This window comes from Amphiprion ocellaris, chromosome 2 (assembly GCF_022539595.1).
Source record: "Amphiprion ocellaris isolate individual 3 ecotype Okinawa chromosome 2, ASM2253959v1, whole genome shotgun sequence".
Lineage (NCBI taxonomy): Eukaryota > Metazoa > Chordata > Actinopteri > Pomacentridae > Amphiprion > Amphiprion ocellaris.
In genome coordinates this window covers 35,034,386-35,059,582 of record NC_072767.1, presented here as the reverse complement: position 1 = coordinate 35,059,582, position 25,197 = coordinate 35,034,386, and the positions used below count along the sequence as shown (strand labels likewise).

At 41.8% G+C, this 25,197-nt stretch overlaps 1 protein-coding gene across 1 annotated transcript in view; it reads left to right on the top strand.

Annotated features, from left to right (window-relative positions):
* Positions 1-25,197, top strand: part of scfd2 (sec1 family domain containing 2) — a 99,601-nt gene that overhangs the window by 43,583 nt on the left and 30,821 nt on the right. Inside the window, exon 5 of the mRNA XM_023271839.3 lies at positions 616-910. Within this exon, the coding sequence (XP_023127607.2) occupies positions 616-910 (295 nt within the window). The remainder of the gene's footprint in view (positions 1-615; positions 911-25,197) is intronic.

Genomic DNA, 25,197 nt, shown 5'->3' with positions numbered 1-25,197 from the left:
GAACAGCTTTGAGTTCAATGTCTTGCCACCACTCTCTGAATATGAAGTTAAAGCCGGCAGTTCGTTAGCTTAGCACAAAACTGGAAAAGGTGGAAGACGGTTGCTTCAGTTTTAGCCAAATGTAACAAAATCTTTCTTCCAGCAGCTTCCAACTCTCACTATTGTACAAATTACATTTTGTTTGTTTCACTCTTATGAATGAACTATTTCTTGGCAGGGTGCAGTAACTTCCTGGTGTCTTGTCATCACATTGACAACCAGTGGAAACTCATTCTGGACACATAAACCCCTGAAAAGCTATTTTTATGCTGTCAAACGAGCAGCATAAAATGTTTTCTATGACTCTGTGCTAAACTAAACTAACAGGCTACTTCTGGTAGCCTCATATCAAGCATTCAGACATGACATTGATCTTGTCATTAAACTTTCAGCAAGTTGCCAGTTAGGCACCATTTTCTTGAAATGTCCTGCCATTCTTTTGATTAACATCCATTTCAAGCCCTCTGTTGTTTTTGTGCTATGATCAATAAAACAAATAAGTGCCTGTATGTGGTCCAAAAATATCAACAACTACTTGTTTTTCATGTATTTGTGTGCTGTTTCTGTGTGTCGCAGGCTCTCGGAGATTCAGATTTCCCTGCTGTGCTGAGGCAGCTGCTGCCCTTGATGAAGCCCCGCGGAGGAGAGGACAGCTCTTCCTCAGGGTCGAGGCTCGGGGAGGACGAGTGCGGGCCTGATGAGCTGATCCTCCTGCTGGTCTATCTGTACTCCCTGGCTGATGAGGCGCCGCCCGGAGACCAGGACACAGAGGCGGAGGAGCTGGAGAAGCTGGAGAGGGAGCTGATAGGAGCACTCACCCTGGTCATCACCCGTGAAACAGAGCTCAGCCCGTTGCTGCAGAAACTCACTGGTAAGAAAGAGTTAATCAGAGCCTCATCAGTGCTTTCGGGAGCAAGTTTCCAGACTTGTTATATGAAAGTGGGAACTGATTGTTTATTTCTCTTCTCTCTGCCCCCAGTGCTGTTAATGGTTTGTTTTGTTTTTTTTTATCAATGTCTTCACACCCCATCCTTCTCCTACACTCCTTCTGTCACACTATTTCTTGCACACAGATTTTCCACTAATAGCTGAGCGTGGAAATGTCTGAACTTTGTCCATGTATACAAGTGTGAGGGAGAAATTACCCTTCTCTTTAACCCTTACTGCCCCTCCGCCATGCCAGGAAGACCTACTTGTAATTCATGTGGCTATTGAAATACAATTTATTTACTCTTATTATGTGGCTGATAGACGCCAGTGTGTGTGTGTGCTTGTTTCAATGGTTCCTCTGTGCAGCACTGGACCTTTTGCTGGTTTAGCTGAGCTGGTAACTGTGTGGTAGAGCAGATCAAGGCCAACTCTTCAGATGAATTAACCGTCTACCTCCACACCACAGCCAGCTGTACCTCCCAGAGTAATAGCGTCTTTAACCTTGAGCCTCTACACACATGGTCTCCTCCCCTGCCACATAGTTCATAATTAGTCCTACTTTTAGTTTTTGGCCCGCTCCATACCTTAGCACACACCCTGAAATAATACGCTGGGGTTTCATGTCATATCGCACATAGGATCATATAGTATATATAGGGTTTGTAAATCTATGTAAAGCGCTAATAAAGATTGCTGATCCCGCTTGCGTATTTTCTCTCTTTCTCCTGCTTTTTGCTCCGTCTCTCTCTCTTCCTGTTCTACTTGGCTAAGTGCAGTTTGGAGTCGAGGGGCCTCTTGGCAGGCACAAGCCGAGAGATGTGGCTCATGTTAAAACCTGACTCTCTGTTATAAACACTTCATTGGAAATTAGCCTGTCGTAGTGTGCCAGGTGTGTTTCAAAAAGAAGAAAAACAATGTGTGCATGTGCACTCATTGCACATGTTCTTGCCCATTAAGAGGAATTTGGCAGCGTGTGCGCTCGTCTTTTAAATGTGAGCGTGTATGTGTGTGCGTACGTGCACGAGTGTCTGTGAGAAAAGGGTTTATGGCAGCCGATGAAGTGCTTGGCGGGGGTAACATGAGGCGGGGGGTCGTCTCTTTCAGTATCCAGAGCAAAACATTGATTGTGACATTCTCCCCAATTAAAGGACTCAAATGGAAACCAGACGTTGAATGAAACCTGGTCGCCATGAGAACAATGTTTTTACAAATCCTTCTATTTTGTTCCCCTTGGCTACAGTAAGCAGTCCAGGCTTCGCTAACACACTGCAGATACACAGATACACACAGTGCATGCACAAACAGGGTGTAGAAACACAAGAACAATATACACAGGCAAGAATGCCAGAAAAAAAGAGACGAAATAAGGACAAGTGGGTTTAGGACAGTGAGCAGGGTAGGCTAATGCAACACACCCCGACCCAGCTAACTACCTCCTTCTGGGAACTTAATTAAAGAGCATCTTCAGGAAATGGTGTTCCTCAGGCTGTCCTGCACTGTACATTTGTTTTCTCTTCCATGTTTCCTGTCAGTGCTGGTGGACCATAGTTTCCTTTGGTGCGGCACCAATCTTCCATAACTGACTTTATAAATATAATACAGGCTACTGGCGTGTGGTTCAAGGTTAAAGAAAGAGGGTTCACGTAATGTGGTTCAGTTAGCAGCAAGCAGTGATTTGCTTTTATTTTTAGGGGTATGTATGGAGACAAAGTAAAGTTTTAACTTGAATTGTGAGTTAACCTTCTAAATTGGCCATAGGTGTGAGCGTGTATAGCTGTCTCTTTGTGTTGACCTTGTGATGGACTGGCGACCTGTCCACGATATGACTAGCCTTCACCCTAAGTCTGCTGGGATGGGTTCTAGCCCCCCTGTGACCCTCCAGAGGATGAAGTGGTGTATTGATAATGAATGGATGGATGAGCTTTGAATGCAGATTTCAGGGACCAAGTTGCCCTGACAGCGCTGAAAGGTCCCAAAAGGAGGAAAGTAGCATACTGGCGAGCAATCTAAGATAGGCGATGCACCTTTTGGTTTTTTTTAGCCTCCACTAAACCTCTGCGATAAAACAATAGTGATGTGTACTTGCAAAAGACACTTAATCAATAGCAATAACAAAGATGCTTGATAGAGTATTCAATAGTTTATCTTGAATGCATAAGATTCAAGCCGCCATGAGAGTAGCTCCATCTGACGCAAAGTTTGGTTCCATGAACAAAGCCCAATTTCGCTTCTTGCTTTGCTCATGAACAGCTCAGCATACCTTTATAACGGAGCCACTCTGCCCTCTGTTGCTTCCCCAAAGACATCTGTGCAGGTCTCCCGAGGCACACTAGTCCTTGGGTGCCTGGGCCTCTTGTCGCCTCTTTTCACACCTACAGACATCCCCTGGTGGAGGCTGTGGCTAACAGGGACTAGTGACTGCTCTTGTGAGATGTAATGAGTTTACAAACATCCACAAGCTTGTGTCTCCCATCGCCTCGACCTAAACCACGCGATGTGGGCAATGGCGGCATCCCAGTCCGCTGATACCAGGCAGGGTCCACCACTCTGAACCTCAGCATCCATCTAGTGCAGATGCTTTGCCCTAGTTTTCCTCCATGCATCTCTGAGCTTTACTTGCTTTCTTAATTTAATGCATATCAAAGTAGATCATTTCTTTTTTATGTCTTTTGTTGTATGAGTATTATTGCCTCTATGCCTTGATAAATAGGTTACAATGCTTTGTTCAGTGTAAGGTGTAAGGGCTTTTTGCAAGTCTTTTTAAAGATTAAATATGTCATTGAAATTTATCAATAATTATTCATATAAGCTGAAATTTATTTTTTTCCAGCCCTGTTGTATCTTCATTTTCACAACTAAGTGGAGAAAATAGCAAAGCAGCCAAAACAGCTCCTCAAAATGTCCCTAATATAAATCTAAAGTTTTTACCAAAGTTTGCATTTGTCTCTACACTACAGGTTTCTCCTATTTCACTGTGTGTGTGCATGTGAAGTGAATTTTTAAAACTATACAGTGCATTATGTCTGTATATTGTTGTCTTTGGGTATGGTTTTGATTAAAGGCTTGAACAGTATTTATCCAAGAAAATGGTTCTGCTTATTGCAGACTGGGAAATGAGCTCTTAAACCAAACGCTCCACAGCCAACACCACATGTGGAAAGAGTTGGATTGGTCGTGAACAAGCTGCAGAAACAGAGCAAACGATGGGATTGGATAAGGAGCCCGGGCTCTTCTAAAACCTTGACTCTGATTGGTTGCTGCCAGACAGTCTGTCGTGTACATGAGTGCGGTGTGTCTGATGTGTGCAGGTTGTAAATAGCTCCGAGCATTTACTGTTAATCCCTCATTCAGTTGTGGCAAAAGCTACATTGACGCTGGTACGAGAGCAGAAATGAGTTCCTCAGACTGCTTTATGGATTTGTTTCCTGTCAGCTCTAGTGAATCTTGGTTTTCTTTGGTTCAGAATCAAACCTCCTCCCTCTTTTTTCTCAATTTTTTTTCACTCAGCATTGGGGTACATATCAAGAAAGAAAGCAGGCCAACCCAAATGTTCCTAATTCTTCACTCCAGGACATCCAGCGAGCTCGGGGTGATGGATCATAGTTTGTCTGTATTTGTGTCAGTGTGTGGGTGTACAGCTCCAGTAGTGAGGCTGTGAAGTCCCCAGTTGGTGCTAATGCTAGTGATTTACTCACTGCAGTGACAGAGGAAAAGAAGAAGGTCACAGATTGACTGGCAGAGCAAAAAATTGAATTTGACGGGAATTGCGGTGGTTTCTCGTCATGTTCTTCTCTCTCGCTCTGCCTCAGTCGCACATAGCGTTTGTTTTTCATCCTGTCAGTGGGGTGTGCATGGGGCAAGGGAGAGGGGAGCGCTGGGAGAGTCGGACCTCCCCAACACTGCTGTTTGGGTTGGCACGGCAACACGGGCCAGTCGAGGGACATGAAAGGGATCGCACATAACTCTGGCCACCAACTCTCAGTCTGCCTACTTTTTAAACTTTTCTTCTCGTTGTTTTTATATTTCCATTTCTCTCTTTTCTACCTCCTTCCATTTCTTCCCTTCCTCTCCTCTCTGTGAGGCCCTAAAGCACCGAGCTGGTTCGTGGGAGGAAGTAGAGCAGAAGTTAGTCTAATAATTGCGCCTGATTAAATATATTTCCCCATTTATACTGTGTTTATGAAATTAGCCCCAATTATTTTTAATTGGTGGTCTTCCTTTACTTCCTCCTCTGTTACACAAACACACCCAGGCACATACACATGCATACATATATGAGGTGAAAACCGTAGACCCCGGGGTGACCACAGCAGCCAGCGGCGTTGCTCCCTCTGGTTCACTCCATCAGATAAGCTGATGACATGGAGCTCAGGCTTTAATTAACCAAGGCTCATCATCTCCTCACTGGCGGGTTAGGCAGGCCTGGTTAACAGGCAGGGCCACACACAGAGTTGAGATCAGCCCTCAGCCTCGCACCCCACCAAGTCTGCCCTCAAGTCAACACTGTGGTTGTTTCTCAGGGCTGTCCCCTCTTACTGTACCTTGTTTCCTAGTTTCATTCTCACTTCCTGGTTTATTCTAGCCTGAGTTGCGTGACCGTCCTGATTTGGACCCAAAGGACAGTAGCTGTATTTCCATTACATTTTGTAAGTTTGAAAGTTAGTTTGTTGTTGGTAACGGAAAAATTTGAAAAAAAAAAAAATCCTCCATTTCCCACCAAAAAACTGCTTGCTTGAGGTGATTTTGGACTTTTTGGGAAAAAAGTTAGTGCAATTCACAGGGAGATGGAAACATCAATTTCATATAAATTCTGACGTAGCAAACATACATGAAACCATGGTGAATAATAGTGACCATTAAAGAATAACTGCAGTTTCAATTTTCTTGATTGAAAACAGTTCCTGAAGACATTTACCTATTTTTCTCCAATAGCTGACCAACATTTTGTTTGCTTCTTTGAGTATTTTTAGCAGTTGGCAAACAAATTAGTTTTATCTTCAGCTTCTTTTACTTACCGGCATGTGTAACTTAGCCTATGCTGCCACTATCTTTCTATTCTTAATCTGTCTCTGCTGCAGTCGCTCTTAACATTTTTTTTTTGGCATAGCATTGTTCATTTTGTACAGTATTGGGTAAGACAGATTTGAAATGGATAAAATGGTTAGTATTTAGCGAGAAAAAAAAGTTGACATTTTAGTCCAATCTTTGTAGAAAATGTTTTTTGCTGTGGTTAGTACATTTTGAAACTTCTTACCACACATCTGCGTATCATATCTCTGTGTATCCCTCCTTCAATGACGAATGTTGAGTTGAATCTATGAGAAATTCCTGTTAGTGTTTGTATTGTTTAAACAATCAGTTTCCTTTAACAGCCATGTAGGAGCTGTCTAAGGTGTGTTAGATGTGTAACTTGGCTGTAACACCTCAGATACTAACCTTAGTGTAGAGGTTGTACTGTGATACAATAGATTCACAACACTGATGAATTGATGGATTCACAAACTTTTTTCTATTCCGTTCCACCAGCACTCCATTACACTCTGAAAAACACATTAAAACAGAGGAGTACTTCAACATTCAAGAACTGTAAAAGCTGTCAAAATAACAGCAGATAAAAGTGTAACATTACAGTCACATTGTAAAAGAACAAATTGTGATTTTTAAAAATGCAAGTTTTTAATTTTATCAATTTTTCTTTTTGTTTTTGTTTTTTTTACAGTCAACATATAAATTCTTAATGGTGAATAATAAGGTTGCCTTGTCTAGATATTGTATATTAACCTGTTAACAGGTAGAATCTGTAAACTAACAGTTAAACAAATGATTTACCCTTTTTTCAACCCTTAATATAGATTATTTTTGTGTCAATTAATGGCAAATGTCTCTAAGATGATTATATTTATTGGTAACTTAAAAACAAATTTTGAAAACTGTGATTTAACGGTCAAATGTTGTAAAGTACAAATTACCATTGATAACAATACAGATTGTTGATGTAGACTTAATTTTGGCCTTTTTTTTAGGGATAGGGTGTAAATTAAAACTTTTTGGGGGGATTTTACTAGTTATTATCTGTAATTTAATACAATTAAGCAATTAAACATGCAAAGTCTGTAATATAACATTAAATTATTTAAAAAAACAGCAGTTAAATATATTTTTTTACAGTGTACTTGATCAAAAAACACCTAATACTGTTTACCCATGTCATTAAACTTCTATAAATCAATAAATGTTGGACGCTAATCAAGTCTGGTAATCACTGTTCAGTTTAAAACTAAATGGATTTATGTTTTTCATTGTGAAGTCAAAGCGAAACCACAAAACTGAAACAGAAATGAAGATGCTCTCTCTCAAGAAAGTACCAAAGCATCAGGTTTACATCTTCAGTCCAGAGGCTTTTAACTTGTCAGCAAAAAATCATGAAACAAAGGGGCTTTATATTTACTGGGAGAGATACATTTCCATCCTCTTTGTCCAGAGACCATTCGACATATTGTATGCAGTAGCAAAAAATGATACCTGCGGTGTTGTCACTCAGAAGGAAGTGATCATCTGTAAAACTAGTTCAGTCAGCTGTGGTCGTGGTTTGTCGGTTGGATTTCAAAGAGCCGGGCCCAGTGTGTAGTTTACACCTCTGTTTGCTATATGGAGTGTGTTAGCACTCAGTGGAGAATTCCTCTGTTTCTTATTTATGACAGGAAATGCACATCATAAAAGGCTCGTAAGCACTTATATCTCCACTGGGAATTAGGCTTGCAGAATGTAAAAGGACACTGTCACAATCCCACACAGACTTGCAAATACGTACACACACATTCTGGTTTAACAAAAGCAAAAAAACCAAACACAGCAGACACACATATAAGCCGGCTCCAGAGGGACTCTAACTTAGACAGCAGCTCTTGCACACGCGTCAGTGCAGGCGGAGGTCAGCAGATGACCCCTGAACGGAGGGTCAGCGGAGGAGTCTGGCCAACACGCTCTACCCGCTCATCTTCAGCAGAGAAGCTCCTCGGCTCCTTTGGGAAAACATCCCTCTTTATCTCCCTGCATACGTTCCTGCTTTCTGCTCTGCGTGTGATTTTTTTCGTAGTCTGACGGACATTAAAGCAAATGTCAAACAGTATTCATAAGCGAGTGCATGTAGAAGCAAAGCTCGCTGTGTGTGAGTCTGTTTTTTACCAGACCCGCTCGGTTTTTTACGATATATCTGGGTTTTATCTGTTGGTGCGGAAGAACTTGTTTACGTTTAGGATTCCAGTCAGCAGTGAAAGATGACCTGTCCTAATGTACCCGCTTTCCTCCCCAAACTGTCCCCTTGTTCCTCTCTCCACCCTCTTCCCACTCCCGCCTCATCCTCCATTTTTACTTTTTTTTTTAAATTCAAACTGACATACTTCTACCTCATACTCATCACTGGATCAAACTTTTGACTGTCAATAAAACTGTGGCCGCAGTTTAGCACCACTTTCGGCGTCTACGCCCTCGACGAGAATAAACCGAAGATTTCTGATATCGTCCTGTACATGAAGTCCTGGAAGTGAAACGTGTTCTGCTCGGTTCTGAGTTCTCTTGGGTGGAGGCTCCTCTACGGCCTCGACACCAGATGGAAGCTCTCCTGGCGCTATGAGCTGGCCGGGTCATTTCCTGTCAGGAGGCCTGGTGTTAATCAAGGCCTGAGCCAGCAGGAACGCCCCCGACTTCCCTACCACCTCCTCCTTCTTTTCTTTTTTTTTTACAGCCCCTCTCCTCTTACACCCCCTCATCTAGCAGAGAGGCTAAGAAATACACATTTTTCTCTCCTCCCCCATTTTCCCCCCTTTGGTTTCTGGTCTTTTGTCTTCCATACTGTAGCCCTGCTTTGTTTAGTATATGACATATTCCACTCTCGGTGTATATAGGTGGTCGTAAATCATGGTCCATGTTATCAAAGTGTCCCTACTGAGGACTGCAGTTTCAGCCAATAGATAGAAGCAGATAGTGACAAATGAGCAGAAAAAGGAGTCTTTCTTTACTTGCAGTCTGGTGTCTGGTCACTTTCTGGTGGTGTCTTCAATAGTATGATTGACACAATCACAGATAGGCTTATCTCTGTCCTCCACTTACTCAGCTGACCTCCCCACTGACCAGACGCAGGCCTTAAAAACCGAGGGGGGCCGTCAAAGGGAATGTTTGGACTCCATCCCTCCTGGCATGTGGTCCTGCTCTCATTTTCTCATTCACTTAGAGGTCTACATGGCTCATCTCTGCTTTTCAATGGTGACACATCACCTAAATATTTATTTTTTTCTGTGAAGTCATTTATAGAACACGCAAGGAGGTTGTGGACTCATGCGTATGCAGCTCATGTTTCTAATTTTGGGTTGACATATGAAACTGTAATAGAGCAGGAGAAAATTTAGTTAAGCTAAGTGTGTTTGAGACTTGGAACGACATTGGCATGACATGATATTTCATTAGTTTTTGGCGTTCACTGTTACTGTATTATCACATCAGTGATTTAATTTTGTTGACCGCAAGCAGTTCAGAAAAAGAGCAAGCAAGTTGCCAGGACTTTTGGTTGGCAAAAACCTCCGACCAATGCTTTTCCCAATTCAGTAACTTTCTGAATATATCATTTTTGGCAGATCTAAGTTATCGGCTAAGACAGAATGTTGTAAGTAACATTTTTAGCATTGTGCTGCATTATACAGAAGTACAAAACCGCTGCAGTAATGAACCTTTGTAGTATAAATATTACAAACACATGCATGAAACAGCAGCAACACCAGCAAAAGCAATAATGATACTGAATATTTTGGAATATCCAGCAAGAAGATTGAGCATATCATCAGTAAGATTAACAATATTGTGCGCTTCTGTTTGAAAAAGTGCAGCTGGCGAGCATGTCATCCTTGGAGAAACTACAGGACGTTTAATGCTACCATTAGTTGGTCGCTTTCGCAGTTGTTTTAGGTCTCTGGTGCCTTCGCTGCAGTAAAGTTTTCTATGAGCACACTGATAAGAAAATTCAAAATGTCTCGATGATTTAAATCTTCATCATTCATAAAGGACACATCAGTAAAACGTGTACAAAATATTGAAGTGTAACTGAAATCCTTGAATGTAACATATATAAACAGTTTTTTGTCAGATTTAAACCGCCTCAAAAATTGCCATTGTGTTCAATTTTTTGGCTGTTGTGTTGCACTGCATTTTTACAGATGTATTGTTGCATATTGATGCCATATCCAATGTGATACATGTGCCTCAATAACGAAGCAATACCTTTTCAATATTGAACATATTTCTACAAAGCAATTTCATCTGGATTCCTCACTGCTTGATTTTGTCTTAACACAAAGCAGCTGCGCACAGAACTTGACCTAAACAAAATACAGCCTAAAATTAACAAAATGATGAGTTCAATCTGGAATACGCAGATCAAAGGATAAATAAATGTGACTAAGAGGCATTCAGGGCCAGATTTCAACACTTTCACACACAGATTCATGTCAGTATCGAAAAAGGTTTCAATACCTATCCCTAATTGTCAGATGTTCCAGTTAGTTGTCCACCCCTTGAGTGTCCCTGCTGTGGTGAGTGGACTCAGTCTGATAAAGCAGACTCTTGTGGCAGATATCAGCTATCATTTAAATCCAATAAAGCCTGTGTGCCCCCACCATCACATTTTCTGCCTGCCCCTCCATCATTTCATCTTATCTTCTCTTACTTCAGTCTGCGTCTTGGAACTCTCAGGCTGCTTCTCGCTCTCTCCAGCTCACACACTCACACTGGGCTGCTCTTTGTTGCTGATAGCCGCTGGGCGTCTGCGCTGTGTCTTTGAGCTCAGCACTATCACATCCGACTCAGCCCACTCTCAGTGCAGGTATAGACTGCCAGAGATGGAGGGATGAATGAATGAAGTGGCTGTTTGTAACATTTCCCCCTGCAGAATCTCGATTTTGGCAACGAGCGCCGTCCCTGCCGTTATCGCCGCCATCCATATAGTGTGGGAGTACGGACGGTGATAATGACCGTCTGCAGCCAGGACTGCGGCAGTGAGGCCAGAGTAAACTCAGCCCCCCGGAAAATAAACACATTAGAACATACACACACACACACACATGCCACTTATAGCTGTTGCCCCTTTGCCTTAAGGCCAGAGCAACCCGTCTACCCCCTGATTGGGCGCTCCCCAGCTTCTTCTCCAGCATCACTGACCCACACAAACTCCAGCCTCCACTTTCAAAGCGCTCCCTATTTTAGGCTGTGCTTTAATTTCCCCCCTTCATACTCTGGCAATAGCAAATCCTAAGAAAATCCACTGTACGGTGTGTGTTATTTCCAGGATGGGATGCATGGTTTTAATTTTCTCCTTTTCCTGTTTTCTCCCTCCTCCACACACCCTCCTGCCTCTATTCAGACTTTCTCCTTGCATATTGCTGTTAGAAGTGTTCACAGATCCACAGTAACGTCACTCCAGAGTTTCACAGTTGTACACAACCTCTCTGCTTTAATGAAGCACTTTTATTTATCACTGAGCATTGACAAGTGACATTAGCGCTGCAATTTCTGATGCAGATCTTGGAAGTGGATCATACAGCGCGCTAGTGTGTTCAACATGCTGAGAATTTAGATTGCAATGCAGCACAACCTGTTGGATTGCACATGGTTTCTTTTTAAATATTCATAAAATCTGAATATATATGAGCTTTTAGAGTGTTAAATCTTGCTGGAATGCTCTTATACACACTAATGTGCATTTAATAGCATTGCTACGGCAGGTCCAGTTCTCTCCTGTCTCCTTGTGTAGACACACGGATGCGCACACACACATATAACACAAACATCTGTCTGTCAGGTGGGAGCAGCTGGCCTCTGGTAGGCCTCCATGCATCACTGCATCAGCCAAGAGGCTAAGCACACACACATATGCAGGCAGCTGACTTACACTTTCTCTTTAGCTTGATCTAAATAAATCTAAAACTAGTAAGCCTTCCAGCCCATATGTTTTCAGTTGTGATACACAGTGCTGCAGTTCCCGACCCATCCGTGACAGGTCTCCACTGGGATGTGTGAGAGCAGATTAGTCCTTTTTTGTCTTTTGAATGACAGGATTATTGCATTTTTTGTGTGTTTCTAGTGCAATACAGTGTGTTATTTGTGTTTTGTTAACCCAGTTCTGTAAGCAGTACAGTACATGTGTTAAGCAGAGGTTACCAGGGTTTTTAGGGTGCGTTATCAGCCCTCAAGTTTGGAATATTATACACAAGCACACGCATTTCTCAATTTAAAGCCATGCTATTATCTAGACAATACAAAGAGATTACCCATTGAAAAGATTACATCTTAATGCGTTTGTATGTGTGAAAGTGAAACATTTTCCCTTGAAAGATGGGTGGCGTCAACATATCAAGGTCAGAAATAATAAGTGGTACGCCTGCTAGCGGTCACTGTAGTGCTGGTCTCATCCACCCTGTAATCCACTTTGATGTGGACCTAAACCCCAGCAGGATGTGATGTTTGTGTAGGATGCCTGCCTGGATGGGTAAGTATATGTGTGATGCTGTGGGTATCGCAGCGAGAGCTTGTGTGATGTTCTCCAGCACGGGGGACTGAAACAGGATGTAGAGCTATGATTAGGAGGATCTAACATTTGCGAGAGGAGCTTCCTGTGATAGGAGGCTTCCTCTGTGTCTGTGGGACTCACCTTCTTATCTTGCCCCCCTCGCTTTTTATCAGGCAATGAGTACCTTCTTTCACAGTTCACTCCTTTCTTACTCACTGTTCCTCGAACGTATCGGCCGGCTATGAGGGTCAGTTCACATCATTTACAAAAAGAGACAAGTTTTTTCACTTAATCTTAGTGGTATCTACCCATGTAAATGAACTTCACAGTAGAATGAAGTTCAGAGGAACTTCATTGGTTGTGGTCACAATATTGAAAATACTGTGTGCAATGCAGACCAGCATAGAATATGGAAAAGAATATAGGTTATGCAGGTAAAATGTGTGTGCAGGCACTGAAGTACCCAGGGCCCCTATTTTTCAAATGTAAGGTTGTTCTAAAACTTCAGCATGGGAGTAAATAAGATCGTAATGAGAGCAACAAGTACAAGAAGCCCTCAAACGATCTCAAGAGCAGGAGTAGCTCATCAAAGACAAGCATCTACTTTTACATATCTATTTTTAGAGTGTAAAAACCTTAATGTCATCAATAAATTGTTCTAAAATTAAAAACAGTTAAATGTGTTTATAATGAAGACACAGAGATGAAATGATGTGAAATCAGCAGAAAATGGAAACCTCTCTACAAGCAGGAAAGAAATTCTGCTGCTTTTGAAAGAGTTATAAAGATATGGAAATGTATGGAGTGATGACAGACTTCGACTTTAAATTTAAGAAAATTAAACAGGCTGTACATCTGTGAATATTTTTTCTCTATTAATCAGTTTGTTGTTTGATCCCAAAAATGCCAGAAAATGGTGAAATATGTTGATTGGTGTTTCTCAGAGTCTAACATATTGTCCTCAAATGTCTTGTTTTGTCCACAGCCCAAAGGCATTCAGTTCACTGTTGCAGAGGAGTGAAGAATTTAGACTTCCTTTCTTAGGAAAAAAATAGTCCTTAAGCTGCTCAATTGATCAAAATAGTTGGTGATTTATTTAGTAGTTGGCATTTAATCCATTTTTTGGTTAATTGTTCCAGTTCTTTTTTTTTCCAAGTATGTTTATTGTTTTCTTTGTTATACACAAAAACAAACAACAAGCAAACATTGGTCCAATATTAAACATAAATTAGTAAGAATAATTTAAAATGACAAATGACAAACATTTGCCATTTCAAAACACAAATGCTCTTTTAATAATAATTGTTGCAGTTCTAATGTACACTAGTCACCCAAAACGTTGAGACCTTCCTACTATTGTGTGGGTTCTCCTTGTGCAGCCAAAGGAGCTCTGACCTGTTGGGGTGTAGACATGAGACATTTGAGGGTCTCCTGTGGTGTCTGGCACCAGGGCTTTGGCAGCAGGTCATTTGGGTCCTGTGAATCGGGCTGGTTCCTTGCATGCTCGATTGGATTCGTGTCCGGGGAGTTTGGTGGTCTTTATGGTGTACCTCGAGCTCTTCCTGAGCAGTTTTTGTGGGTTGGTGGACCACATTGTCCTGCTGGTGGAGGTGGCTGGCATTGGGGAGGATGCCATTGCCAGAGGATTGTCTGCTCTGCATACTCAACAACAGTAAACTGATTTCCCCAAAATGAGCTTGCGAGCCATTTTAGGGTGTCTCTAACCTTTAACAAGTTCTGACCGCAGGAACCACTCATGTAGAATCTCTTTCTAGGTTGTTCTTGGGGAATTAAAAAAATGCTATTTCCAGGGTAGGTACCTCTGAGCTGCTGTGAAAATACTGTGTGGAGCTCAATGCCGATTGGTTGAACTTGGACTAATGCTGATAGAGTAAATTTTGGAGAACATGGTAACAACATGAAATTCACCATATTGGCTATCACAACAAACCCTCCATTATTTTATTTTCTATGCAGGGACTTGTGTCCAGTAATTACTATTTGCTGTTGGATGGCATTGCGGTCAAAGCTATAAGATCCTGCACTGCAGTGGAAACGGAAACGCTGAAAGGGTGAATTGCAGACAGTTCCAGTAAACGTTCACACCTAACCAGAGTTTCTGTAGTGGAAAACCTCCTCATGTTTCAGTGGGTGGTATGTGTCAGAGTAACATCCACATGAAGCTCAGGACACAAAACTTCCCAGCAGAACATTGCATTTTAACAAGATGAGCAATGCCATTCCCTTCCCCTATCACTGGGTTTAATCCTGTGGCTGATTGATAGATTCTACATGAAATAAAGTCCACAGTCGCATTTCCCCTCCGTGGTGGCCTTATTTTAGGAAGCTTAATTGTTATTATGAAGTGGTGTTTGTAACATCCAGTGTGTGTGATGGGTGAGTGACATTTATGAAGCCTTAGTTTCAGTTTTCGTCCTTTTGTAATGATCTGTCCTTTCCTGCTGCTGCTGTGCTTTGACAGCATCCCTGTCTTTGTCCTTTTTCATGCACATTTTAAAACCCCTATTAGAAACTTGGTTACCCATATACATGGCCAACAAATCAGTGTTCTCCAGTAGAAAATCTCGCCACAGAAATGAGATTCCTATAATCCCCTACCCCAGGAAACAGCTTTTTATTATCCATGATGTTTAAGAAATTGGGTTGCTGCAAGAAGCTGACTAACGCTTTTAAATACCCCAAATGTCCCCACTGCGTTGCGAAAACCACAGATCATTTTTCTTTGGAACTACATGCTTCTGAGGAATAGCAGAATGTTCCATGCCAGGGTTTTGTATTTTTGCAACTGAGTGTGCCACAGTGTTTTTACTTCCCTATTTTAGCTCCCATGGTGCCTCTTACTACCTGTGACATCTGTGAAAAGGTGAAGTGAAATAAGAAGTGAAAGGCCCTCTCTTTCCAAAATCAACGTTCCAATTATTCTTGCAAGTCCACAGACACTTCTGCAAACTGTTTTAATTGGATCTACCTTCTGCTGTACAAATACTAACTATGAGAACTGTTCAGTACTTTCACAAGTTTGTGTTTTTCATGTTGGTCCACTCATCCCTGTGTTGCCTCTACCTCCTCACAATGGGATAACACAGTGATACAGCACATCCCTCCTGCTGCACTGTCCCTTCAGTTCCAGCAACATCCGAAAGTTGTTCCACTCTTACAGCAGCTGTCAGTGGGGGGAAGATGCGACTTTCTGTCTGGCGCTACAGGGAGAAGTGTAGCGCAGGGACTTAATATGAAAACTTGGTCTCATCCTCTTTGTTCTCTGCAGCTTCAGTCTGCAAGCAGAGCCCCGCGCTGCACTTCATCACTCTCCTGTGTGCAGACGCTGTGAGTCATCCTACAGCACAATATTGTGTGTCTGAGTGAGTAAGATGAGTGTGAGTCACAGTAAAGTGAGTGAGTGTACACAAAGGAAAGAGGTAAAGGGGAAAAAAAATGTGTCCATTTAAGCGTGTCACAGTATGAGCTGCACATTGTTGTCTGTTTTGGCTTTGCTATGGAACTTTGGGAGAGCGAAGGAAAAAAAGAATCCATATTAATCAATCTGTGTGTGTGATGTGTGCTGCGCCTCGACATGTGGCTTCAATCTCTGCTTTGTGTTGCGTCCCACCCCTCTTTTACCCTTCACAGAGACTTATGACCACCGAAGACGTCTTTGTGGTTCAAAACAAGTTATTTCATATTGGATTTCACATGAAATTCATTCTCGCTTTTTCTTTCTTTTTTTTTTTTTGTTTTTACCATTTCACTGAAAATCTCAGAGCATAAGAAAAGTGCTCTGCAGGAACGACTATATTAAGAATGCCCAGGTTATGTTGTGTTCGTGTGTATATGCCCTTGTGGTGTGTTGACTGATGAGCCAGTAAACAGACCGTGCGTCTCAAATATCAGTGGAGTTTATTGGTCTGGGTTCAGATCTGCCAGGTCTGAGTTGTTTATTTGGCTTCCAGGTATCGAATGAAACCCGCATCTCTGTCTCAGAATCACGTGTATTCCCTCGGCCCGACCGAGCACCAGTGGCTTTGTAGAGTCAACAAACAGTCATGCATGGACTTGTTCGCACAAATACACAACTCGATGTCCAGCACGTATAAGAACTAATCTCTCTTTTCTGCTTTCCCACAGATAGACTCACATTATCTCTCTTCTTTTTCACTTCACTTTTTCTGCTTCGACATGCACACACTGCTGCGTTCCCATGCTTTGTCCTGGGTCAGCTCGGTTCATCGGAGGTCAAACACAAACTCTCCTGTCCCCTCATCTGCAGCGTGTAATTCAGACCAGCAGCATCCAGAGACCACCACAGGGTAGAGGCTACACAACCACACCGACCAGCATGTCACCCACCCATCAAACACACACACAAACATGCACGGCCACCGCAGCGAACCTCCTCCACCTCCTCCCTGCTCCGTCTCTGCAGCCATTACCAAAGGATCTGAGCAGCATCAATGTTATCTATCTCTGTCTCCCATGGGAGCACATAGCACAGTTATCATTCGGCGAACACACACACACACACTCTTCTGTCTCTCTGTTTGCACACACTCATTCATGCCTCCGTGCACGTACACACACATGCACACCCTCTGCAGAGCGGAGATCAAAGGTTAATCATGTCTTTTCATCAGCTGCACCACCCTCTCCTCTATCTGTTCTCCTCCTGTCTAATGGTTGTGTTTATGTGCGTGTCTGTGTGTGTCGACGTTGTGTGTACATGTGTACAAGCAGACGTTTGTCTGCGGTTGTGGGAGCATTTCTGTCCACACGGGGGGACATTTTCGAACGGCCTTTTTTTGTGCTCACACAGTAAATAAACAGTCCTGTCCTCCTCCTCCATTGTTTTCTTCTATCTTTCTCCATCTCGTGGATGTTTTTCTCTTATGAAACGACATATCTCTGTTTGCTTAAGGTGATTTAATGGGAGCCAAGTGTTTCTGTTGTAGTTGTAAAATTGGCTATTAATTTGATGTATGCTGTAGTAAAGTCTGTGTAATAGAGCCGTTCTATAATTTGATAAGTATGTGAGATTTTAGCTGCATGTTTGAGAGTCTGCAAGTGGACTGAAAATCCTGCTTTTGACTGTTTAAGTAGTTGTTTTAAGAGTTCAGAAAGACAGACAGGGAGAGAGTGGGATATTTCAGAGTCTAACCCCTCTTGTTGAACCCCAATCCTGACTGAAGCAGGAAGTGCTTACTCATTCAGGAGGTGTACATTTACAGAAAACCCTCTTCTGCACCCTCAAATGGAGATTTGTGAAATGGGTCAAGGGTACAAAGTGGTTGTGAAGCACTGCAGCATTCAAAACAAAAGGTATTAAAGGGCCATATGGTTTAATTTTAAGAGTAGAAGAGTGTTTTTCTTTTTAGAAAATGATGTGATCTTGCAGCCTGAGCAGTGAACCTTGTTTTTCTGAACTTCTGTCATGGCAATCAATTTCAAACACAATTATCTCATTTTATAAGTTGTTATTTAGAAATATTCCTCTGTGAGTTTCCGCATCAACACTTCAGGCAACGTGCTTGTAAAACTAATAGAAAGTAAATTATGCATTATCTGGGAAGGATTTAAGAATATGAAATGGAGTATGTTAACAATTTCCTTTTGGCAGTGTATAAATTTGTTAAGAGTGGTTTACATTAATTATTGTCCATTTATTTCATATTTTCATAACTTCAGGCATCTCTGCTTCCACTGAAGAAGTTACTATAGTGTCTCTTATATGCAAATCAAGGTGCATCCGCCCTCATTTGTTCCATGCTGCTTCCACAGTCCATCAGGCTGATTTTTACTGGAAAGTCGAGCAGCCTTGGAAGAGCAGATGATATTCTGCCATGAATTACGGCACCCTTGCTCCATAGTTCATTAATGATAACCCCAGCAGTGAGGCTGGCCCAGAGCCGTGCCTCTCCTCCAGCTCTTCATTAGCATGGTGTTGTGGGCTCTGCAGCAGCCGGGCTACACTCAGGGCAGTCTGGGCTGCCATGCACATTATCACATTATCATGCTTCCGAGTGTGTGGGATTGAACATTTGCCACGAGGCTTCCGAGCACTCGCACCAGCTGATCCGAGGCACACTTGTAGAGCTTTTGATGTATTTTGGACATATGTAAATGCAATGTTTTAAAGTCTGATGTGACTGACATGCAGTATTGTGTACTATCTGGGTGGATTTGTGCATTTTAGTGCAATATTTATAGTGTTTAAAGTGGAGATTTACAGCACAGAACAACTATATGTTCTGAATTAATATAAAGGTCAGATTTCTCAGGTAGCTGCAGTGGGTCATTTTAGTTCATCTACTTTCAATATTATTTCAAAATACTGACCTTAAAAGTTGTTATTGCATTGATTGAGTGAAATGGAAGACAATTATTTCTTCTGGAATCTGCCGCACAGACATTAACAGGCCCTGACGTACTTATGTAACTAACTGAGGTTTGACAAACAAGTCAGACAAAACTTATATATAGAACTTAATAATTTTGTTTTTCCCACATTTCCTCCTCCTGGAGTTCGTTACCTATCCTACTCTCTTGTGTACGGCACCTCATTTTCTCCACTAGAATTGATACTTTCTGCACAGCTCCTCTGGCTCAACCATATGTCGGATTTGTAGATTTTGCTGCAGTTGTTTAATTATGCCTCATGATAATACACAAGTGATTAAATAGAGGGGGATTATCACGGGGATTTGGAAGACACTTGTGGAGTTTATTTGCAATTTCCAAACTTGAAGTCACTTAAAGTCTCATTGTGGAAAATATGCTTAATTACATGCTTGCTGAGAGGGAGAGGAACAGACGATGCTATTGTCACCTGCAGCAAATATGAAGCTACAGCTGTCAGTCAACGAGCGTAAAGACTGGAAACAGGGAAAAACAAACTGCCAGGTTCTGCTCAAAGGTTACGGAGTTCACTTGTTTTAAAGAGACTCTTGCAGACTGTCTAACTTGCAAAAATACATAGTGTGTAAGGGTTCAGTGCAAATAGAAGCCATCTTAAATAGGGAGTGGCTGTAAGTTCCTAATCTTTCAGGGGCCATATGTAGATGAACAAAGAGGGATGCATTTACACGGCACCTGTCATTCAGTAGAATGATGTTTGAGAATCAGGCCTTCTTATTGTACGTGGGTAATGTGATTGGTTGCAGAGTTATGGCTGTTTTCTGTTTAAGATGCTTTTCTTTGCAACGAACCATTTGACAAGTGAAGGTCTAGCACTGTAGTGTTGTTAAAAATATATATTTTTGCAAGTTTTTTCATATTCTTGTCTTTCTCCTGTGAATCCGTATGAAGCATTTAGATGCACAAAGAATTCCTCTATCACACAAAATCCATCTCACATGACTGCTACATCTCATTAATTAGCATATTTCATTCATTCATTCATTCAGTTTTTGCAAAAGAAAAAAGTGCACAAGCAAAAATTCAGCGTTCTATGTGGGGGCTTTTTCTTGGCCACGACAAATAACTTCAATAGAGTTTCAGTTGGTTTTCCACAAAAATCCACACAATGATTCACTTCCATGTAATCAGACTACGTACTATTTCCCAAAATGTTGAAATCTTTCTTTTAAGGTGTCCTGAGCTGGAAGCAAAGTTACGAAACTGACGGGGTTTCTTAAGTAAATGCATTGTGTGTAAAGTGTTGAGAACATGTCCTTTGTCCGGAAACATTTTTCACAGTAGATTTTAAACAGTTTCAGAATCATTCATTGTTTAAATCTCTATTTTATGACTACTCCTGTTTTAATCATTTAGTTTCTTTGCATGTCGTTGCTATGAACGTCTGATCATGAAGCCCACCTATCCTGTTGCTGCAAACATTACTCTTTGAAGCTGCTAGTGGTCAAACACGCCACACGGTATCTTTCAAGGTGTGACATTCAATTTTTTCACCTTGATCAAGATCTTTATCTAGCTGAGTTTAGCATCATGTTACTTACTGGGTGTTTATTTTTCACCTCTGGTTCACTTTTGCACAAGCCACACTAGGAACTTGTTACTCCCATATTCACGAGTCTCTCTGAGACCAAAGCACCATTGCAAAGTTTCAGTTTTCTCACCAACATGATAAAGATACAGTCCTTATTGTGAAGATTGTTGTTTTTTTTCACTTTTGTTTTTGGTTAAGAGTGTAGCATTTGATTTAGGAATTCATACCATGCCTTTATTTCAAAGGGCTGGGTCCTGCCATCGTGCCTCAGTGTCTCGCTCAAATGTCAACCTGCGTTCAGTATGACAGCCTATTAGTTCTATATATATGCTGTTTGAAAGCAGGTCAAGCCTCTATTTAAACCATCCTCACCATTTTACAGGTCACAATTTCTGCAGGAGAACCTGCACCTCTCAGATGTGGTTTGACAAATGTTGTACTGTACCCATCCTGCATGTCACACCCAAGTACTGGAGCAGTGTAAATTGTCTTTTATGTGGAGATTTTAAAAGAAAAGTCAGGTATAATAAAAGAGTGTGTATGGCTGTATACATTTTAGGGCAGCGTTGCCATCATTCCACACGTAAACGCTGTTGGACAGAACAAAGTCAAATACTTGCTGGCTGCAGCCAATAGTTTCAACTGTATTAACTGGAAATTTTCTTCTATTGAATCCAAAACATTTGCCTCAGCTGAACTTTCATATGTTTCCTTTATTTCACGTTGCAGCATATGTCTTTGAAATATATATCCATACTTTGCTCGGCAAGAACCACAAAAACAGAAACTAAGTTTAAATTTCTGTTTTTGTGGCTCTTGCGACATGCATTTAGCTTGAAAAAACAACAAAGGAGTGCCACTGGACGGTCATGAGGACTAGTAGAACCTAAATTAGACAGAAAAACACATCGAGAGTACAAGAGGGAGGGAAAGTGGCTGTGTTTTTAGCATTTGGTGCCTCACATCTGGGCCACAACCTTGCCATATTATCTGAGATGGAGAAGTTGGACACAGTGAAAAAAGAAAAATGACGCTGATCTCCCTCAGGAGAACGAGAGAAAACAACTCAGTCGTGGCAGCAGGCTGTTCAGGAGTGAGGCTGACACATGTGTGTGTTTGTGTTGGGGTTCAGAGTTCTGTGAGCGGTTTAACAGTGCACCCTAGTGACGGTGATGAAGAATGCATCAGCCGAGATTGTGTGAAACTGAACAGCAAAGTTTTGTTTAGAGAGCACTTTTGCTTCCATGGTTTAGGTGAAGCTCCATCAGCTCCCAGAGTTTCCCAGAGTTAAATATTGCCTTGAGACATAACTTTTTTTATTGAAAAAGAAGGCCTGCGACAAAAGCCAGATAGTCTTGCCAAGTGAAATATGTTAGTGCTTACACAATGTTTGCTTAAGGGTTGTTTTTGAGCCCAGGATTTCTTGGTTCGGTATGTAGTAATACAATACAAAGCAGCCACAGCCAGAAGACAATGAAGTTGTCAAGCTCATATCTGCCAGGGAGGCATGTGTACATGTTCGCTGTGGTCAGAGCGCCCCAACAGCCATGACATTAGGGCAGCATTCCTCAGGCTGCCTTTGAAGTCCTGTGGTATTTCCATGTCATCTGATTAAAACATGCAGATTTTAAATTACATCAAAATAATTGTAATTACATGTTACCCCAGAGATACAATACATCAAAGTCAGATTATTGGTACATTTCTGTGTGTTTCTTCCCGTTTTGTGTGTATGTGCATGTTGATGTGTCCAGCAGCGCACATGTGTTTATGCGTTCTCGTGCACCGGTGCAGCTTGTAACTCTAACCCAGCATGTTGCTCTGAGGAACACCACAGATGTTCAGATGTTTCTCTTTGGAAAACAAACAGGGGCCATTTTCTCCCTGGACTGAGGGACTGTCAAAATAAAAGCTGTCCCCCTCCTCCGGACCTTTCCTCCAACAGTGACTCTCTTATTCAGCTCCATCTGACCTGGATATGATGGGTTTATGTACGGACTACTTCTGCAGTCTGTCTTTTAAGACTGTTTGTACATGCGTCTGGACCATCCACTGCTGTTGAGGCACATGGGAGGGACTTTAAAGGGTGATGATTTCTCAGACTGGGAGAGATTTAGAATCCTGAAATGGGAGGGAGGGACTGGAGAAAACATGGTGGGAGAGCAGGACACCCTTGCCACCCTCTCCTCCTCCTGCCTTCCTCTTTCTGCTCCACCTTTGATTAATGTCCTACTCCCCACAGTGTATGGCAGAGCTCCACTGGGCCCCAGGTGAGGACCTTGGGGAGTCGGGAATGGAGCAGAAGAAGAGAAACACATGAGGGAAGAGAGTAGCTATTTGCTTTTTTACATGCTGTAGTCCAACCATTTGTCTTTTGGCGTTATAATGATCATCACATGGTTTCTTTTAACCTGACACATGCATCAGTCTCGCACATAAAAGTGTGGGATGAACACAAGACGAGAAATGAAAGCGCACACTGGCACAGGGATGGCAAGTCATTTGTATGAGCGCTGATAGTAGGAGATGGATGTAACAGAGTCGGAGCGGAGGGGAAGAAAACAAGCTGTTTGAGCTGTGAAATTGAAGAGGATCAAAGTGTCAGTGAGTCATAAATAAAGCCTGGTCCCTCCCTGTGGATAGATGGATTGGTTGTTGTGTTACACTGATTCTAACAGGACTGCTAGACATCTCTGTGAACATCAGGAAAACACACACCAGAGTGTATGTGTGGACTTTTTCTAGCACTCTTTTAAACAGAATGCTTTGGCTGCTCATTAAAACAGGGGAGGTGGTCCAATGAACCCTTATTGGCCGGTACATTTTCCCAGATCTCTGTCTGTGTGTGTGTGTTTGATGCAACGTTGGAGACTTGCAGCGCTATGAGCTTGTTTCCTCTGAGCCACATGTGCTCTCTGGTGCTGAGCAGACTCAGAGCAAAGCAATAATGAGAAGTCCAGGTGCAGATTTTACCCTCGGGGAGGAAGTCCTTGTTTACTCATATTTAACCTTGTTTCTGACCTCCCGTTTCTTTAGGCTTTCTGACCCCACAGACATTGTGCTCTTGAAGTCAGACTGCTACAGAAGATGTAGGGACACTAGTTGATATTGTAGACCTGGTGATCCTGAATGAAACGGTCATTTACAATGTTCAGACATGGAGATGAGAATTAAAACATAAACCAAAAATCACGTTTTCTCTTCAGTCACAGGTGAACACAGAAACACACAATTATGACATTGGTGCAGGTGTTTCAGCAGGTGTTTTATTGAATGTACAAGATCTATTATATGGCTTAAAACAACAAGAAATAGATGTGTATTTAATAAACAAACTTCAGATAGGCAGAAACAATCATCTCTTGTAGTTATCAAACTCCTGTAGGGGATTGGTGAGTGTTAGTGTTTTCTTACTATTTTAAAGATGTATTAAATAATGAAAATCAGGCATGCAAACAGATTCCGCACTTTTTCCTCTCCAACTACCATTTGATTCCATCACATATTGGCAGCATTAAAATATTTATTACTAAGGTTGAAATCTGTACCTCTGGATGTTGCTGCTTTTTCTCGCAGTGACAGTTAATTAAGAGGATGTTGCTGTTGCAGTTTTTTCCAATATAATGATGTGTGAAAGATGCAGCCTGACAGCCCAAAGAACTTTTTTTACTAACAGAATAACAGAGCATCTTGAGCTTGTGCTGACGTCTAGTTTTCGCCTTGAAGATCTCAGCATAAGTCGAGAACTGCCAGCTTCTCTACCACTTGTGGTGTTAATTGTGCTCAGGTTGAATCCATATGTATTGATATGTGCAGATCTTAAGAATCTTTACTGAATGTTCTTATACAAAACAATGTATCAATTGAAATAATATGACAGTGTGAGAGGGACTTGTGGTAGTTGAAATACCAAGAATTATCACCTAACTCTGCAGCTCCCATCATTTGTATCGAGCTTTATAGGGAGTTTGTTTAGCTGTGTAGCCTTCAACTGAACCGTTTTGGTTCCCTCTCAATGCTAGCATTGTTTTTGGCTGCAGCAGGCAGCTGTTTTCCGTGAAAAATCTCTAAAAACAGCAACATTTAGCAGCTAAACAGCCAAATACTTCCCTCAGGAGTCATTTGCAGGCCAAAGACGTAAGTAAAAGAGAGTGAATATTGTAGGTAAATTCGCCAGATGGCCAGAGACATAACTCCAAATTAATGATATTATTGCTCCCTAACTGCTCCAAGTGTAAATAAGCAACTGTTCGCTAACAACCTTAGCATATCAAACTAAAAGGTCATATGGCAGCATTATAGTCACAGCTTGTTTCTGCAGCCCTGAAGAAGCTGAAAATATAGTTATTGCAGGTTTAGTTGAGCTTCATTAGAGAAACACTGCTCTTCAGTCATTTGGCAGGCACAGTTTTCCAAAGTATAGTTTGCCTTTATGATTAATGGCTGTGCAGTCTGAGCTGGATGTGAAACAGTGGAAGTTCTTTGCTATGTGCTGGTCTGCTTTCGACCAGAAGAGGGCTCTCTGTCACTGAAATAAAGTTTACTAGTCTCATAGGAATACTCTTTACCTTAAAAATAGGTTTTGCCTGTTACAGATACACCATCGTAAAGTTTTATACTGTTTAGACGATTTAAAGATCTTCAGTCTTGCAGTCACAGTAGATTCTGTTCATTCATCTGGCTAAAAACAAGCTGCCATTTATTAAACCTAGAG